The sequence below is a fragment of the Electrophorus electricus genome, chromosome 20 (genome assembly GCF_041902795.1).
Source record: "Electrophorus electricus isolate QZ-2024a chromosome 20, ASM4190279v1, whole genome shotgun sequence".
Classification (NCBI taxonomy): domain Eukaryota; kingdom Metazoa; phylum Chordata; class Actinopteri; order Gymnotiformes; family Gymnotidae; genus Electrophorus; species Electrophorus electricus.
Genome location: NC_137516.1, coordinates 5,450,001 through 5,470,107, shown reverse-complemented (window position 1 = coordinate 5,470,107; position 20,107 = coordinate 5,450,001). Strand labels below are relative to the sequence as shown.

Genomic DNA, 20,107 nt, shown 5'->3' with positions numbered 1-20,107 from the left:
CACACACTTTATCGCAGTCCCATTGTCAGCGGGTGCTGCAGCAGATCCTGACCTGCCCGCTGTCGCCTCTCTGGCCTTCTCACCATGCCTCTGTTCCCGAGGCTGTGACTGCAGAGTCTGTTATCGCAGATGCTCTTAATGTTTGTGCTTCACAAGTCATGACCTCACCAGGGGGAGGATGAGACGGTACTTCCCCTTCTGTTTGGATGTTGTTTCCCCATAAAGATGTTATTACACAATGCCTAGTCCATACTACACAGCAGCGTGCAAGTTCAAACAGGGAATTTAAATCCTGGATCTCCCATATGTGCTTGTAAGTACTGCATATGGAATTATTTTTTTTTCCACATTCCAAAATTCCAAATAACTGGCTGGGAGTGTTTGTCCTTCTCCATGCTTCAGTGGTGGATCACAAATCTGGAGTCAAATTGTTCTCTCTCTCTCTCTCTCTCTCTCTCTCTCTCTCTCTCTCTCTCTCTCTCTCTCTCTCTCTCTCTCTCTCTCTCTCTCTCTCTCTCTCTCTCTCTCTCTCTCTCTCTCTCTCTCTCACCAGTCAGGTAGTGCTCCGTGCTGGGTGAGGGTGAAGGGGTCTTTCCCTGCCCCGGGACCGTCCTCCTGGGTGCCCTCTAAGGGGGGAGTGAGGCTCTCTGGAAGGAGATGACCAGTATCCATAATCCATCATCACATCTATACCACATATTCTCTAAACAGGCCACAGCCCACTGTAAACGTGATTATATATAATGATAAGCAACATGCAACACTCTTATCTACACTCTTATAGTCCCAGGTTAACACAGGCTTAATTATGGCACCAAATTTTTACAGAAGCCCGATACAATATTTACCACCTGGAATATAAATAGGGTTGTTTAAGATGCATGTCATCATCTTCTAGTGCTCTACAAGACAAAACATGCTAGAAAGGTGACAATGTTTTACAAGGTTAAAAATGAACTTACTTTCACTCCAGTCAATGTCTGGCTCTGAAAGGGGGAAAGAAAAAATGTGGTACAAGCCAGCATTTTCCAACAACAATTATAGACAACAATAAGTTCCAAACAGAACCAACGTAGGACTTTCCACCATCCAATTTCAACTGCAACCTCTCCATGGGGACAGAGGTTGTCTTTACTCTACGCCAAATCCAACAGCTCGTTAATATTTGGACCCCATCTGTTGTGCTAGCAACCGCAGTCCTGAAGGCTCCAGCCTGTGTGGCTACCACAGTAAACAGACTGTTTCCAAATAGGTGGCTCCTTATTTTCTGGTTCCTCTAAGGTTCCTGCCCTCTGCTCTCTGCTGTTGTGTCCTCAAGCAAAGCACTTAATCCAGGATCTAGGCTCCAGCCCAGGAGCAGCATGAGTAGAAGACATCACCCTGCTCCTGGCAGTAGACTTTGTATCTTAACAAACTGCACATCATTCAGGAACCGTCTTTTTTAATCTTGTCTGTTTTCTCTGCTGATCTCTTACAAACCTCTCTCTTGTATAAAATCTTGTGTAAGGGTGAAACATCAGTTGTTATATATGTGCTATAGAAATAATCCTGACTAGCCCAAAGATAGAGTACTATATAGGACTATGCACAAGGCAACAAAACAGTTCATCCCACCAGCCCAGAAATGATGGCGTGTAGACAATGTGAAATGCAAATTAGAATGACTATTCATTAAGTAATGTGCTGTATTTCTGAGTGAAACAGGCTGACTGTGTAATGGTGAGCGGTAAGGAGGTAGACGCATGTGCGGAGAACAGCAAGATTTATTATGGGCAAATCCAAAGTCAGAGTCATTGTGGTAGTCCAGGGTCATATTACCAACACGGAGAGCACGGGGATACTTTACAAACAAACAAACACACACAAAGGCAAACAGGGGAAGCAGGCTATAACAGAGACTAGGAAACACAAAAGCTAGGATAAAAAAAAGAAACAAACGGGCTTTAAGACTTCTACCAAGCACATAAATGCTAGCATTCAAACAAACAATAAATAGCCAAGACCAAGGCCACAAGGCAGGGTTTAAATACATGAACTAAACAAGGTAGAAATGAGGGACAGGTGTAAGCAATCAAACGAGGGTGGAAAAATGAAACTATGGCATAGATCTAAAATACACAAGACAGGGAAAACATGGCACACGGAAGCTGGGAGGGACTGATCGTGATAGATTGGCTTGGAACTCATATATGATGGCATGAGGTCTTTTCAATCAGGACTAGATTGGATCATGAAAAACATGATATGATATTATTAATATTACACCCTGGTGATGTAGCCAAAAAAATCTGAATAAATTTTAGAAGCGGGAAAAAGTCAAAGCATTTTGATGGAAGAAAAAAACAACAAGAACTTTGTTTCGTAAACAAGAAGATAAAAAAGGTCCACTTCAAGTTGTCAGGTTTTTTAAGTATAAGAAGAAAAACTCATTTTTCCCCACATTGCCTTTAACTCAAATTGATCTAAACATAAAGTCAATCTAAAATCACAAATCTCTGAATTTATCTGTTTGTTATAAAATACATCAGCTGTCACTTTAGATGTCGGCAGAAACTAGCTAGCGTTTACTGATCTGTGATCAGTTTCAGTTACATACTCTATAATGACCCATTGTGTAAGAAGCATAAGAAAAACTGTTTGCAAACCAGGCAATCAGACCCAACTGAGAAGGGTGAACGAAAGAAACAACAATGCAGAAGTTGAACTCGGACTCTGCCCAGTTTCAGGCTAAGCCTATAAAGTTTCCCTTTCAGGGACTGAATGGACACATCCACTCGCTGATTTCCACACAAAGCCCAAGTTTTGGTGCGGAAATTAGGGCTCTCCGGTTTCTACACCTTGTAGTTCTGAATGGCCCCCGTAGCTTTCCGTCTTGTTGCGCGGCAGTCAGGGTGTGTGTGTGTGCGCGCGCGTGTTTGTGTGTGTGTGTGTGTGTGTGCGCGCGCGCATACCCTCTGGTTTCTTGTGGATCTGTCTAAACATGCTTCTGTACCAGTCCTTGGGCTTGTTCACACTCTGATGAAGGAGGGAGAAAACACACCATGTTTCAGCAAATCGGGCTACTGCATGTACCTTAGGTCACCCCGGCTCAGAACAAACGTCTGTGGGGCTGACATAGTTGTCATGTATAGACAAATGTATTCAGTGCAACTATCCTCAGCATGAACGACAGACAACATCCTGTCCTCTTGTGAGTGAGGCGCTCTCTGTAATATTTAAATCCTCGTCCTCTGTAATATATAAATCCTTGCCTATAAAGCTTGTTATGGTATTTTCCCTGTTCCAGCCTACCTGACTCCACTCATAATTGCCTTGGTAATTAACCCCTGATGTGGATCAGGTATGACAGCAGGGAATAACCCCAAGGCCTGCAGGATATAACGAACTAGGGACTGGCAGAAAAATCCACTTTTACGTTGTTTGTGAGTTTCAAATTGGCCTATAGTTTGTGGATTTATTACAAGCTGTACATCCATCATAAAGTTTTTTGGCTTATTTAATAATATATGCCAGTGTGCCAAGGCTTCAGTTTCTCAGCACGCTACTTTATTGATACCCATTATACAAATCAGCTCTACATAGATTACACAGTTACACAGCAGAGACAAAGAGACTGGATTTCTGCACGATGGCCTGCAGACAGTCTACAGAGTGCGGACCTCTCAGTGTACTCTAACAAACGTGGGAACTCACAGATCGGGATGCAATTGGCATGCCTGTCTCGTCCACGGGGCCGATCCCAGAGTACTTGATGAGCCTCTCCTCTTTGACGGGGATTGTGTGGGGCAGCGTGGCAGATCGTGGCCCTCCATTAGATAATCCATCTGCAAGAGTCACCATCCACATGGATGGTATAATATTTAAGATGTATACACTTATATTTAGCATAAGTAGGCATAGTGTTAAAAGGGCTCCATATGGGATTGTTTTTTCTTTTTTTCCACAACACTGTGGTAATAAGTCGAGTTTATTAAGATGCTTCACACTCAGGGTCATAGAGAAGACTTAAAGACCATTCCCAGGTCTTAACCAATCAGGACTTAATAATAATCATGAAGGTTTAAGTGACAGATCAGAGTAAAACTTAAACTGTACAATATCATCACCGCTGGGAACTGGGAAACAGTGGCCTTATTTTGTATAGCATCTTTCTGAAATCCCAGGGAGTAACTCAGATACATACTCAAAATTCAAAAGAGGAGACAGTTCTCCTCTCACTCGGTGTGACAGTTAAGTAACAGTTAATTGCTGCAGTGTCGTGGCATCCTGCCGGATATGGCAGGACTGAGGCATCGGTAACACGGGGAATCACTCCCAGGTCAGTAGAAGCACGCCCTTATAGTAACAGTGCTCAATTAACTGTTAATTAACTCACACCGAGTGAGAGGAGAACCGTCTCCTCTTTTGAATTCTGGATCGTCTCGTGGTCTTGCTGAGTTTGCAGAACTTCATACCCTCAGTTTGACCATCAGGGGACTAGGTACAGATTAGTGTTGAGAAGCTTACTCTACCCACTGTCTACTATATGTAAAATTAAAAAGTCAAAAGTAGGTATAATATATTACTGCAAAAAGCACTTTACACACAGAAGACTTTTGATATCGATATGGAACCAGTTAGCCTCATGCATAATGCTAATTAACCCACCCCGGCTTTATTTCCTTATTGGCCACATTTCCATTAGTATTTTTATCACTAAAGGGGTACTGTACCATGTGATTTGCTGGGGCCGTAGTAGGATCCAAAACTGGGAGCAGGCATTGAACCTCCATTCACCTCTGCAACCTGAAGAGATAGTGCAGTCCAGTTAAAAATAAAACAACCACATAGGTAACAGCAACACGAAGCTCTAGCAGAACATCTGAAATGTCTTAAACATTTTTTTAAAAATCCCTGTGATATGCACGTAAAATGCCATACACCTATTATACTAGTCTCTTGGGCACAAAGGTGTAAAAAGGCTGTGCTTTCGAATGTTACCACTAGGGGTCGCCACGCCACAGTTTATGTCCATAGACACCCTATTAGTGTTGTTGGAGGAGAGAAAAAAAATGCTTTTCACTGTTTTCACAAGAGAGGAAGGTTTCCCCAGTAACTTGGTGTAATGCAATTCTTTTAAGAGCTGAAATTATTCAAAAATCATTCAGAAATTTGCCAAACCAAAGAAAAAAAAATTTACTATGTCAAAAAAAGTGAAAAGACCTCCAACAGTAACCTAACCCAACACAAATCACATCTTCTGAAGTTAGGGACAATCATAAAGGGACAATCATATGCATAATTATAGGTATCCAGAATGTCTTGCCTTGTGTGAAGGAGGGGCAGTGGTGGCAGTCTTGTAATACGGAGTAGGAGGAGCCGCATGAAGGCCAGGGGAGATGACTACCACTTCCTGGGTCATGTCTGGGGACAGAGCATTTCCAGGTCGATCCTGGTTTGAGAAAATGATCCGTGAACCGTTCAGATGGTCACACACCGCCGTCCTCTGGTAGAAAGAGAAAATGAACGGAGACCGGTGACAAAACCACTTGCAGTCTCGAGAGGTTTTCCCTCATTTCCTTCTGCAGACGCATTTTGGAATTGGACCTAACAGAGAACCCATTCTCCTGTCTTTCCTTAGCCTGCCCAGTCTGAATGTTCTACTGAACTACGTGGGAGATTCAGCTAGCAATGCTATTTGAAATATCAGTGTGGAAACTGCAAAAGAAGTCACTACACTGGCTTCACAACACAGAAGCTCTAGAGACTTGAAGTGATGCTGCTAGAATTTTTTTCAGTGCAAAAATGAATCTAAAAAAGTGTCACTATATTTTTTTTAGAAGTTTTTTTTATTATTATTTTTTTCCAGGGACTAACAGGTATGTTTTTGCTGTAATCCTGACATGAGCTTGATTCACAGACTTGTTTATTAGTGATGTTGACTCTTCAGTCAGAGCCAGACTGAAAGAGTCGAATGAAACTGAAATCAGGAATTTTTTTTTCCATCGAATTGGAGCACAGGACCCGCATGTACAGAACGGCTGAAGCGTTCCTCTTCTCGCCTCTCTCCTCTGCTCCTCTAATCACCCTTTATTACGTAGGTGGTAGAGAGAGAAGGAAGTCATTCCTCCCCTTTCAAGGGTGGAGCGCTGGGAGGAGTTCTCCCTGCCTCAGAACCATCTATCTGTGCAGGGTTGGGAGAAAGAGGCCATTGTGGCTCAGTGTTTAGGGGGCCCAGTAAAGGAAAGCCTCATTACTATCCTCTTACAGGCTCTACACATCCAGGTCCCCCTAAGGTGTGGGCCCTAGCCAGTGAGGTCAAATAAAGGTCAATGTCAAGTGTCACAACGCTGTCCTCTCATTGTGTGCCAGCATGCTGAGCTGTTGTATCCTTCCATTTTTTAAAGGCTTGAGGTGTTTCTGTCTGCTGATCTTTCTCACTCCCTCCATCATCTCATGTGGCCTAATTCTCATTCATTCTCTCTCTCTCTCTCTCTCTCTCTCTCTCTCTCTCTCTCTCTCTCTCTCCTGTCTCTCTGTGACCTGATTTCAGCACTCCCCTTTCTCAGTTAGAACCCCAGGGGTCATGGGAAGATTCCCGGGTTCTCACAGATGGTGAAATTGTATCTTGCTAAATCACGAAGATGCATTTGTGAGTCAAAGGCTTTTTTATGCCCAATCCAACTCTAATCCATAAATAGTCTCTCGTCCGTGTCTCTGTCTCTCTCTCTGTCTCTCTCTCTCTCTCTCTCTCTTCCACACAGCCTCACAGTTTACAGTTTTGTTTTGTTTGGATGTTGTTATTTTGCAAGGTGCCGCAAATCAGTCTGTTGAGTTTCAAAGGCAGCAAAGCGCAAAGCATTTCCATCTTAATGGAGCTTAACTGTCACTGCCAAAAAGGCTCAGGGCTCCTAGAGGGTTTCCTAGAAATGCTTTGAAGTGTGAGAAGTGGCTTACAGCTCCAGGAATTTCAAAAAGGTCCTTACAAGAAAATAAGGTTAAAAAAAATTACATAATGATTCAAAATAAGGGGACAGTGCGGTTCGGCCACCAAAACCTCCTGAAATCTTTACTGAACATCTTGAAAATATGTATCAATTGTTGAATATAAACATATCTGAGACGTTTGTCTTAGATTAATCACCATGTCAGATATTTTCACTAAGTGGGTGGGTGGTTTTTACAAGGTAATATATAGGTTCCCTTTACACTTGGTGCATACTGACACAGTCTATCCTCCTAAACCATATGAAATTACAGCCATCACAACCAATCTGTGAGTAACTTTATATTGAACTTGAAATTTATGGGTTATGCTTGTAATAAATACTGGGCCTTTGGCCAGTGTGCTGCTTGGGCTGTGTTTGTTTCACACAGTTCAATCTGACTCCACTGTTTTGATGCAATGTGAAATGTGTGTGTTGACTACCTGTGGCTGCATGTCATCTGTTTTGCTTCCAGTCGTTTCTTCAGTGAGGAGCTGAGATTCACTGTCTGCAAGAAGCACAGCACAGAAACCTGCATTAGCAAATTATAACGTGCATTTCCCATAGGTCTGAATGCCTACACAGTGCAAGTTGTGTCAAACTGTCAATTTCTTCAGTTTTAGTGGTATAAAATAACAATTTGGGAGCTATAATGCTCATATTCATGGCCATTGGTAATTCATTTACATTACCCACAATTCCTGTTTGAAGTCAGAATATGAGGCAGGAACGGTCCATGTAAAAATGTAGCAGTCTTGTAATCCTAAGTACTTAGTAACAGGTTAAGATGCTAAAAGGAATATAATTTTAATCATGTTTGATAACTCCCTGAGCACACCTGAGTGTCACATGACATGCCTTGGGAGGATACTATGCAGCCTCACACCAGGAAAGAGCTTCAGATGACTAACTGGCTTGTTTGCATTGCCTTATGGGTCTTCTGCTCTGCTCCACCTCTGCAATTAGGCAGTAAAAGAGTCGTGTCTGATTTCATTTAATTCATCAAAACAGTGCATGAGTCTCACTATAACAACCACCCTGCAACAACTGCCCCCCCCCCCCCCCCCCTCCATCCTAGACAGTATCTACATCCGTCCACGGTCTGGCTGGGAAAAAAACAATCCATCGGTTGCAAACAAAGCGGAGGCAAAGCTCGCGTCTCTGTAGGCCTGAGACCGCGCACGGCTTGTATATAAACATTCCTTTAAAAGTAACTGTGCGTGTTGCTAGTGTTCCGCCGAACTCCTCTGAAGTTCGTCTCTGTGGGCTGGCTGCTCGGCGAAAGCCCTCGACTGCACGGCAATGACAGGAGATCTCTTTTCCATGTGGGCAGACTAACTGCATTAGAGACAGTAATGACTGCGGTCAGTTTCGTGAATCCAGTCTCCACACCTACATGCACTGAGACACAGGGGATTGGGGGTTATCCCTCCTTCTGTAACCCCCTCCACACAACACATGCACGCATGCGCACACACACGCACACACACACACACACACACACACTCCCTGTCTTTCTCTCAATAATCTATCAGCATGAATGAGTCCCATTACAAAACAAGGAACGCTGTGTGGGGGTGGGGGTGGGTACACTCGCATCCTTCACAATGTAATGGCTTGTGTCTTAATCGGTCACTGTGGGCCTCGCTACCATCTTATGTGCATAATAATATGCAGCTCTCTTGGGTGCGTGTGTGTGTGTGTGTGTGTGTGTGTGTGTGTGTGTGTGTGTGAGGGGGGTCTCTCTGTGTGTACCTTGGCAAGAGTTTTCACCTCTCATTCCAGAATTTTATTTCACATGAACCACTCAGACTCTTAAACATACAGCCTGTAATACTAACAAAATACCTCACAAAACATAAGTACGTCAAACATTACTTGCCATTAGCATTTAAGAAACCTACCATTAGATTACATCCAGACTCCCTTTCCCACTGGACTTATCTGTATTAATGCTGTAACTCACTGCACTCATTGGCATTTCATGTAACACCACAGGCATGTCTGATATGTTCATCTTTGTTTACTAGTCAATTTAATTCATCACTCAGAAGGGTGACTGACCTGCTCTCATGAATTCAGACACTGTAGCTATTCATGTGTTGGGTGCAAATGTGAAAATGTCAAGACAGTCTGTTTAAGGTTGATTTGGATGGTAGTGTATGGTAATATAGTTTCTTTATCACACATCGAATGCTAAGTGGTTATACTGTGTAAACGACAAAGGTATGTGTGTGTGTGTGTGTGTGTGTGTGTGTTTTTGTATGTATCTCTCTCTCTCTCTTTCTCTCTCGCTCTCTCTCTCTCTCACACACACACACACACACACACACACACACACACACACACACACACACACACACACACACACACACACACACACAATCCTGTCCTTTGCAATCATTTCCTCCTTCCATCTCAGCCGCATTTTTGTCTTAGACCAAAAAAAATTGGCACCATAAAACAAAGTCACAGGAGCACCTCTCTCAGTTCAGTTCATGCCTTAAAAAGTATGCCTGGATCCGCAGGCCTCTATTATCTAAACGGATACAGGGAGAGAGAGAGAGAGAGAGAGAGAGAGAGAGAGAGAGAGAGAGAGAGAGAGAGAGAGAGAGAGAGACCCAACTACCTCATAAGGGTGGGGGAGACAGAGCAGAAGATCAGCCTAATACGGTCAGGCATTCTCCCCATATCTGGGCCAGAAAAATGCTCAAATTCCTGTCCGGAACACCGCTAGGCCTTTAGCGGCTGTTGTTTTCCGCACTGCCCTCGCGATGCCTATCAGATTACAGCATGTCCAACCACACATCATCATCACATCATGTGTAGCACATCAGGATCCCTTTAGCAGACCTTCATATAGCTAAGACGAGGCGTTTTGATTCTCAAATCAAGGAAGTCACCCCAGAAGTGCTGCTCTGGGGTTTGCTCTCTATTCCCAAGTCCGACCTTTTCCCATTAAGAAGGGTGAGCTGAAGCTGATCTCAGATCTGCAACTCAGACATGTCACTCTTTATTCTTGAGGTAGTTTAGAGTCAAGTGTCTACGTCGTCTTTCTAGCTCAAGCTCATCTGTCCAGTGTTTGCTCATCTCAAAAGAACCGCCCATCATTAGCAAGCCTGGATGCTCTTGTGTACAGCGTCCTCTGTTTATGTAGCAGGCCCTGTATGGACAGCAGGGAGAAGAGATGTTTCCTGTCCTGATGCAGAACAGTGGGCTTCGGAATGTCGCGCCGCTTGGTGCTGTAAACTTGGCAGTGATGTCAGACACGTCTCCGCTCAGGCAGGGCCGCTCGGCTTTCCTGCACTTTTGCAGCGCGACTTTGAAGCTCTACAGCGCGCAGACTGTTGCAACGACCCAGGCGGACCACAGAGCAATAAACAGAGTAACGAGACGAAAGCTGCAGCAAACAATCGCAGGGCAAGGGGCGCAAACGCATGGGAAGGTGGGAGGCTTTACGGTGAACATACACACGGACAACAGCCTTAGATAAGACAGATTAACGAGGCACAGTTGCTAATATTCAGGACGGTTGTGACACTTGGCGTTTGTTCCATGCAGCATCAGCGGGGGCTCTGTGTTTCAAACCGTAACTAAAACAGGCCCAGGATCAGAGCATTACACGTGCATGGTGGGAAATCTGTGACAGACGAGCCTGCTTAGCGTTCACGGCACACATCCATTCGTCTGCTAATTTTAATCGAATCGAGCTTTGATCCTCACAAGAATAGAGAAGTAAACAGGATGTCTGCTGTGTGTTAAATGAAAATACATTCTGACCTAATTGGTGCTCGGCCGGTTATGCAGACTCCCAGACCCGCCTCTGACATCAGCCAGAGGAGGATGTGCATGCCAGCAGCATGGGCTAACAGGCCAGACCGGGACGATGAGTTAAGATGATGAAGGGGTGGCCGGAGGAATCCAGAACTTCATCTGGACTTTAATTGCTTGCATATGCCCTCATTAATCTGTGTGTGTGTTTGTGCATGTATGTGCGTTTGTGTGTGTGCGTTTGTGTGTGTGTGTGTGTGTGTGTGTGTGTGTGTATGTGTGTGAGACAAAAAGAAGTGTATGGTGACAAGTTAAAATTTTACAGTTTTGGTCAGATTGCTTTCAGGCTATTTAAGTCATTTGTATTGCATTTACAGTGTGCTGATAGCTCTACTTAGATTTCAGGACTGAATACGCCATCAGGGTCATAATAACACATGACACACTATAACCTCATTAGGGGAGCCAAAATTCATCAGTGCAACATGAAGCATTTGTCTGAAGGTGAGGATTCAAATGCACTGATTTTATGAATTATAGCAAATTACAACATCATTGCAAATTAATTACAGTTGCATATTTGGGGTTTCCATCAAAACAGGGTTGTATGGAAGTCTATAAATTCTTAAGATTAAGGCTGGATTATTAGTTTTTAGGATTTATTTTTTTAGTGAAGCTGCAGTCAAATTTGTAGATAATTCACTGGAATTGTGTGGGAATTGGCGTTATATGTGATCATGCAAACTCTGTGATCTGATTTATGATGCATGAAACCACAGAACCACCGACCAAGCCATTCCCCAAGTCAACACTTCTAAACAACAAAGCTTCTCAATATGGACAAAACTGACATAATCACCATATGTGACTGCATTGGTGCATATTACGATTGTAATATGCCTTGCAATACATCAAAAACATTGACGAACCTGCATCATGTTTGGCTTGAGTTACCTTTGGCTTGAGTTACATTTGTTGGCCCATGTGAATGCCATGATTCATCAAAAGACCTACAGAGTTCCCATCTGGAGCATCTGACACTGTTCAGGATGCTCAGAACATTGTAGAAAACATGAACGGTTTCATTTACATATTCCCACCTCCCGTGATAGCTATATTGCCAAGAACAGTATTGCAACAAAAATATAACATGTACCATGTCTTAAAATATTTAAGCCAATGCTCAATGACATCATGGCTTCAGACCTTTGTCATTTTTATACAGCCTATAACCAGAGTTTCCAAGTTTTCTCACAGTTGGTTTGAGTTAGAGCTAGCACATTAAGACACTCATTATAACATCAAACCATTTGTCTGTAAGATCCTCTTTAAATACAACTGATAGGTGTTTCAAAACATGGAAAATGTGCAAACTCCTGTGATGAACATTGCACATTTTTTCCACAGGATAGTTTAGGCCTAACGTCACCCTAGCCCTCATGGGATATGTAGTATGAGTCACTGACCAACAGTAGGCGAAAGAAAGAAAACACCACACCCATTTAATTCAGCAGACAAACTTACTGGAGGCTCTTATCACCAAAGAAGAGCTGACTATGTAATCATAAAGGTGAACAACTCCCCTTATATCACAGTTATATGTTCCTTACAAGCTTCATTTGAAGTTTATAGGGACTTTTATGGCCCTCGAGAAACCTCAACTAAACAACTCACACTTTTTAACAAAAGCAAATGTTTCCTGGTCATTTATTTAGAGTGATGCAGTAAAATGTGCAGTAATGGCTTAAGTGACATTTTAGAAAGTAACTTAGATGGTAGATAAGCTATAGTTGCAGTTGCACTCTTCCTAAAGCAGTCTAAATAGTTGTCCTAACTTGCTGACTTGGGCAAGCTAACTTGATTTGGAATAGCAGGTTAGATTTTAGAGATTTAACTCAACCCTTAAGTGGCACACAGTGAAAAAATAGGGCGGCCAGTTTGTCCAACTGACGTCCATTCTGAACCCACTGCTATTGTTGCAACCTCAAAGCAAGACAAAAACAAAGTCCCCGGCCCTGCCAGGCTGGCAGCTCTACAGGTGGAACTAGTGACAATAGCTACGATAACTGCTAGGCTGAAGGCAGTGTCTTTGTGACCTTTCTTCTTTGTCTATCTGTCCTAAGGCAAAGATGCAAAGATGTGCAGAATGGAGCCTGGTGACCTTGGTATCAATAGCAAGTGTGTCCCAGGAGGAGCAAAAGGCTGTCCTTATTTAACCATAGAAGGCTGGGGAAGAATGAGGAAGATGAGACAAGCCACAGCACAGCGGGTTGGCCCAAAGGGTCAGCATCCAAAACTCCCAATGGAAGTTCTGCTTAGCTCCCATTTACCGCCTCCTGGCTCATGTGGAGAACACCAGTACAGACCCAGCGTTAGTTCGTCAAAGCACCTGCTAACCCCACCCTCTCCGAGACTGCTGTTGCGGATTGTTTGTCAAAAGTCACCTATTTTTGGTGCCAGTTACGGTGACCTGGGAGCGACCCCAGCATATTGTTGGGACACAAAAACGAGGCTACGTCCTGAATACGAAGCAAGACATCTTGTCTGCCTGTGTTGCAGGCTGTTCAATTATTAACCAGAACGTGTTAACTCTCACTTCTGCATTTGCGTCTTTGGCTTTGCGTACACTAGGCAGCCTAACAGATCGCACCACGTATCTCGCACAACAGCTACTGCTGCGTGCGGCCCGGCACGCATCTTGATTTTCTGTGCCAAATCCCCTAAAATCCTGTAACCTGGCAAAGTCTCGCGTAATGGAACCCTGCCCTGATGTCTGGTGAATGCACATTCCATGTATTTCCATCCCTATGCTTAGACAAACTCTAACCTGCGGCTCTATCCATCTCCAGTGGTGCTTGGAACGTACCCCAAACGTGGGCTGTTTTGTTTGTTGCGCTGGGAAAGATGAACCTGATCAGTCATCTGCTTTGTCCAAATAGATCTAGACATGTAAACCACTGTTTAAAGCTGATTCCTTAAAAGGAAGAACCCATGTTTATGGAGCTCTTATTAGTGCATGGCTTATGATGCATGCTTCAGCCTGCAGTTTCCGTTGTACTTCAGAAACGCACGAGAGCAAAGCCAGGGCAAATATGGACACAATTCGCGTAACCCTCATCTCTCGGAAGTGCGGTGTGTTTCGGTGTAAGTCGAGTCACAACGTTTGTGTGAGGCAATACCCGAAATTGTTTCCCGATTGCTTAGCAAATAAAGGAAATGCAAAATCCTCTCTGTTTACTTCTGCAACATATTCAACTCTCGCTGTGTGTGTGTGTGTGAAAGGGAGAGAGAGAGAGAGACAGTGAGAAGGAGATTTCCACAGACTAGAATATTATGAGGGCAGATATATTCTCACACTCTTGACCCGGAGCCCATGAAGAAAGAAACAACCCTAACTGCTATTCCCCCACACGTCTCTTTCAAATCATTCTCTCCATCCTCCTTCTGTCTTTTCATATCCAGACACTCCCTTTCTTAATCCTCCCTCCCATTCTCGTTCTCCTACTTTCATGCACGCACACTCACAAACACACACACACACACACACACACACACACACACACACACACACACACACACACACATACACCACTACCTTCAACACAAGCGGAGACCGTACAAGGTTCTGCATACATCTGCCTACAATCATCCTTTACTAAAGGATACAGACATTAATCAGACACCGGACCATCTCAGCTCCATGTATGGTCCTGTTGCTTTGCTCTGGGGGAGTCCAAATCTTCATACCCCATTTGATAGGAGCTGAATGTACTTCCAGAGGAAATGGGAATGCACCACTGAGGTGATTGCAGGGATAAATTCCCACATCTCGCTGCTTCCAACACATTTGTGGGCCTTGTTTCTCCTTCAGTCCCTCTGCTATGATCCCTTCAGCTTGGATCTCGGAATGCCTGTCTGACATCTTGTCATGGGTGGCTGAAATTGAACTCCAGCAAGACAGAGCATATTCCTGGTCATTCTTCCTGGTCATATTCCTGGTCATTCCTCCCCACACAAACATCTGCCCTTCTCCTTTGAGAGAACTCACTTATCATGCCATCGGAAAATGCAAGCTATCTAGACATGGTCCTGGGCAAACAGCTGTCATTCCTTGTCCATGTTACTAACGGGACCTAGACATACAGGTTTCATTTGTATAACATCAAGATAATTCAGCCATTTCTTTCCAGAGAACCCAGTCACACGCTTGTCCTGACCATCATCAACCCAAGACTGGTCTACTGCAGCTCATTCTTGGCAGGCCTCCCTGCACATGACACTACACCCTTGCAGCTGACGCAGAATGCAGCCCCGTTCCCTCCAATGGCTTCCCACATCAGATTTACGGACCGGGCCCTCGCATACAAAGCCAGAAATGGACCAGTTGCCTCCTACCTGAAAGCGCCCCACATTGGTCTCACCCCACACTGGTCTCATCGTATACCGGTCTCACCCCACACCATTCTCACCTCACATCTCCCAGCCTTTGTGCCTCAAGCATGTCTTGAACCATCACCCCTCGAGAGACAGAGAAGACATGCCCCAAGACTCTTGTCTGTGTTAGCACCAGATTGTGGATTAAACTACCTTGCCATCTTCAGACATACACTAAAGAAGCACTTGGTTGATCCATAGCCATTGCGTAGCACTTGATTAATCACCAATCCTTCATGTACCTCTCAGCACTATGTACTTTCTTGTGGGCTTGTGTGTATTAACTCTGACAATGTTCTAGCTTAACAGCCTCCTTAGACTCAGGCCTGGTATACTAGGGTTTCTTCCATAGAGACAACTAAGCACTATTGTAAGTCCTTCCGGAAAAGTCCTCTGCTATATGCTATAAAGGTAAATGTTATGTATTAACCAGCCTGTTACTGCTACAACTGCTAATGGCAAATGGAGCCTTTTTGTTCTTGGTTAAACTTAATTCCCATTGTCTGGACACAGCCATTCAAGTTATCACGTTTGTCTTCTTGAGTAATTACCAGTTACAAATTGTTCAAAACATGTGTAACAGCATTCCAAGGACTGTTCTGAGAAAAGCATCCCAGCTCTTTATTCCTGTTTGTCTAGTTCTCCTGTCATGCATATCCATGTTTGTTCCCCCTATATTTCCTCTAAGAAATGAAACAGAAGGTTTGTTTTCTCCGTATTGTTTCCTTACTAATATTCACAATCTTCTTTGCAAGAGGATTATTCGGCATATAATGTTAATTTCCAAGTGTTAAGTTACACCAGAGTATTTTTTCAATATTATTTGCCTTCAAATTGTTTCCCAATTGGGGACCCATCACTTGTTATTATATTATCATAAACTATTAAACTAAGTCTTGGTTACCTTATGGTTGGGTGGGATTAAAATTGAGCTATGTGGTCACTTCTGAGGAAGTTGTCTTAGCGTTCCTGTGAACCTTCAACCACGATTCCTCCTTCCTCATGCAGATGTCACTGTCATAAGTCTGAATGTATTCTTTGTGAACAGCACACCTGTGATGTGGCCATATGACTCTCTTCTTCCATATTCTGTTAGACCTCTCATGTTGCTGTTTAATTGAGAAATTAATCCCTTCATATATCCGTTTTTTTCTCCAGGCAAGAGTGATTTGATGCACAGTACAATAAATACAGTACTTATGCACTAGTACACAAAAATGTACTTTTCATACATTGGCACTCCTTAGCTGATTTTATGAGAGTGGTGTGTGGTCATGCACAGTCTTATCTCTCTCTCTCACACACACACACACACACACACAGAAAAAAAACAAACACATGCACGCACATCTTGCGGTATAAAGCTGGGTTGTAAATATTCTTGCAACGTGCAAGGCAGAGATCGCAACGTGCCACTGTGATCAGCTGGAGATGAGTTGGCTGTGGGTGATGAGGTCCACAGGTACACACGCACACACACATACACACACACACACACACACACAGAGGTCTCATTCCCTCATCTTTGGTACACACGCTGATAGTGGTAATATTCACCCACTATCAGTAGAAAAGACAGACATCTAAAAGGATATCTAAAAAATTACACAATGACATTCGACTCAGATGTCCTCCATTTATAAAAAGGTGCTGGAGAAGCAACCCCGTACGACTTTACAGAGAACAAATCTGAGAAAAAACTCATTCATGACACTGGATTTTATATGAACGAAGAAAACAAGGTTGAGAATTGACAAGGCTACCAGTGAAAAAAATTATAAGTTCCCCAGCAAACAATCTTGGACAACTTTATACAATTTTTAAAGTCTTTGTGCAACTTTATAAGGATTTTATATTGCTTGATGATGGCTTTATAATCACTGCATGAAACACTCACACTCAGTCTACTATAGTACATCTCAGATGGTTTCCCCTTTAGGCAAATTGTAACTTGCTCCGTACGCAAATCACTTGAGACTGAACCACGATGCAGAGTTGCCATTAAAAGCAACTCAAACAGCTTCAAAACTCTGCTGCTTCTCACTCTTCCCCAGACGGTAGCAGAAAATCTCCTAATCCTCATCTGAAAGCCAGCATGGGCGGCCAGGGCTACAGAGCTAGCCTGTCAGCGAGGAAGCCCCGAGAGCGGAGATAACATCTGCGCGCGAGTGGTAGAGAGCCACAGCTGCTTAGCAAGCCGGAGAGGACTCACCGGTCTGTGGTGGGAGAGTCGCCGTGCAGGTGACAATACTGTCAGCAAGCAAACCTTAGGAACGCACACAGGCGTGCGCACACCCACACGTGTGCGCGGTCTCCAGGGTGCTGGTCTGGCTCAGAGCTGCCTGTACCTCTGACCTCAGCTCTCTCTCTCTCTCTCTCTCTCTCTCTCTCTCTATCACGCTCCCTCTCTCTGGCTGGTCTCACTGGCTACGTTCTATGTTTTCCCCTTCTCTGTCTCTCGCTCACTCTGCTGCTCTCGCTGTGCTCTTTGCCTCTTTAACCACTTTTCTCTGATACGCTGATAGAGGAGCTTCACCCGCCACCCCCAACCTGCCCCTTTTTGCTCCGCCTGGACCAGGACTTCCCGGTTGACACAAGTTGCCGTGGTAACCTTCAGGCAACGTACAGAGACAGCACTCGGTTTTGGCTGGCTTTCTGCTTTGCTGTGGGCCAGTGTGAATAGGCGCTGACCCCTTTTGGACTAATGAGGTGATTTTTCATGACATGGGGTTAACGACAAGTACAAAACCACCTCCACCCTCTGAGCCTTTCTCCGCTCTCTCTCTCTCTCTCTCTCTCTCTCTCTCTCTTTCTCTCTCTCTGTCTCTCTCTGTTTCCCCACCCTAACATCCCTCCATTCTCTCTTCTCCATGCATTCTGTCAGCCTCGAAAGCTCCTTCTCCTCAGCTTTAATGGCATGCCCTGTCCTGACAAAGCCCTCACTTTTAAGAGACATGTGGGTCTATGCACTGCGGTCAGTTCTATACGCGCTTGTGAGCCCTGCATATGGCCGGAGATTAGACCTGCAGGTGAGGACAACATTACTGAAAGAGGTGCGTTTACTAAGCCATCTAAGCACTACATAATGGACCTTCCATCCCTTCCAAGGCTGCCAGTCCTGCCTGTGGCGTAACATGACAGAACATGTATAACCTCACCCCTTATTCAGACACCAAGCACCTACAGGCAGATAATAAACAGGATTTAACTTTATCTCCGAGGGTGCATTAGGAAATCACTCGGTTTGAGCGCCACACTCCCCTGCGACGAGATCACAGATTCTTTCGGACGGTGGAACCGTGGGAAGGCGCCCCCGGACAGGCTCTGGCTTCGGTGGCGGAACATGTATGGCCTCGGCGGCGGCCGGACCACAGCCTAGCGGTGGGAGACGGAGCAGAGGGAGGAGGGGTTCTGACAGAGGCGCTGGCACCAGCGCGGGAGTTCTCCACCCCGGCGTGGCAAGCAAGCCCGCACCTCGAGAAAACCCAGCTGAGAAGCAGGAAGACCCATGCATGCCAAACTCAAGCATACACATTCAGGTCCACGTCGCGAGCTGGAGAGAAACATGACGTGACAAACGGTACGGGTCCGCGGGACCCAAATATGCGAGCTCACATGTCAACGGCCTTTACATCTCTTCAACAGACACGGGTCACTGAAACCTCGTTTTCCAAAAATTTAGTGAGAGAAAAATAACCACAAACAACCGAAGTGGTTGAAGAATGCAGGATTCCTTCTCTGGGTTTCAGTCGTCCGTGCTAGGTGACGGGCCAAAAGATGATTACCACACAGGTGAAGAGTTTCAGCCCCAAGCTCAGACCATGCTGCCAACGCAGACAGTACAAGGGTGACGTTATGTAACAGAGTTCAGGCAGCAGGTTTCAGTCCTCCAACAACATGCTGTATGCTACATATGACAAATGAGATATGATGACAGGGTTTTGATAATTTATTGACTCTTTTTGTCTTTCAGTGAATGTGTGTGAGTGTGAGTGAGTGTGTGTGTGTGTAGGTCATTTTAGTTCAGACTAGAGCTGTAGTAGTCAGCAGGTTTTTAATAATTCAGTGGTTTGGATGGAGACAGTGCAACCCAAGCTAGTTGTGTGTGTGTGTGTGTGTGTGTGTGTTTGTGTGTGTGTGTGTGTGTGTGTGTGTGTGTGTGTGTGTATCATGGGGTGGTAAGGTTGTTTTTGCCAAACAGCTCAGAGCCCATAGACTATGAGAAGAGAAGAGGAGAGAAGAGAAGAGAAGAGAAGAGAAGAGAAGAGAAGAGAAGAGAAGAGAAGAGAAGAGAAGAGGAGGAAGGCATGAGTAAGGGAGCAGAGGAGCGTGGTGGTCTGGGGTTACCTGGAGCAGAGCTGGTCTTAGCTCACCCCTCCTCTGCTAGCTCATCCCCTCCCTGCCAGTCTCAGCAGCACTGGGGCTTACAGAGCCACCACAAAACACACCCACACACACACACACACACAAAAGTGCATATTCATCAAAATAATTCACCTCTGGACAGGGATAAGGGACGATGTTCATCTTGCTCACACTGAGCTATTTGAGTAAACCGGAAAGGAGGCTGCTGTAGATTACATAATCCCTAAACTCTAACCAGGGGAGGGTCCTAGGACAGTCTGACTGACAGTCAGCCACTAAGCACAGTAGGACAACACTACTGGCATGCCCCAGAGTTACATAAGAGTGACTCTGGTTAACCACTCTGGCAAATATTTACTTTGAGCAACGCAATGCCCGGACTGCTGTAACTCCATATAAAACACAGCTCCAACGGACGACTGCAGGCCAACAGCCCAAATGTTCCATGTGAAATTTCCAGAGAAGAATGTTAAACAACAGGACTCAAGCCTGAGTACCCTAATGGTTACACTCAGTATGTGTGTATGGCAGCAGAGATTAGAGTTGTTTCTGAAGCCGGACAGAAACACACA

The 20,107-nt window shown here is 44.6% G+C and overlaps 1 protein-coding gene across 5 annotated transcripts in view; it reads right to left on the bottom strand.

The window, feature by feature from the left end:
- The window catches only part of sorbs3 (sorbin and SH3 domain containing 3), a 35,362-nt gene that overhangs the window by 12,236 nt on the left and 3,019 nt on the right, over positions 1 to 20,107 (bottom strand). For 3 of the 5 annotated variants that reach the window (XM_027025020.3, XM_081703777.1, XM_027025021.3), the window contains exons 2-8: positions 7,409 to 7,473; positions 5,306 to 5,485; positions 4,713 to 4,785; positions 3,694 to 3,824; positions 2,952 to 3,015; positions 963 to 986; positions 551 to 647 (exon numbers count right to left, since the gene is read on the bottom strand). In XM_027025020.3, the coding sequence (XP_026880821.2) occupies positions 551 to 647; positions 963 to 986; positions 2,952 to 3,015; positions 3,694 to 3,824; positions 4,713 to 4,785; positions 5,306 to 5,485; positions 7,409 to 7,420 (581 nt within the window). In that variant the 5' untranslated portion in view covers positions 7,421 to 7,473. Of the gene's footprint in view, positions 1 to 550; positions 648 to 962; positions 987 to 2,951; positions 3,016 to 3,693; positions 3,825 to 4,712; positions 4,786 to 5,305; positions 5,486 to 7,408; positions 7,474 to 17,382; positions 17,618 to 19,517; positions 19,535 to 20,107 lie in introns of those variants that run through there. The other 2 variants (XM_027025023.3, XM_027025022.3) reach the window with 2 other exon arrangements.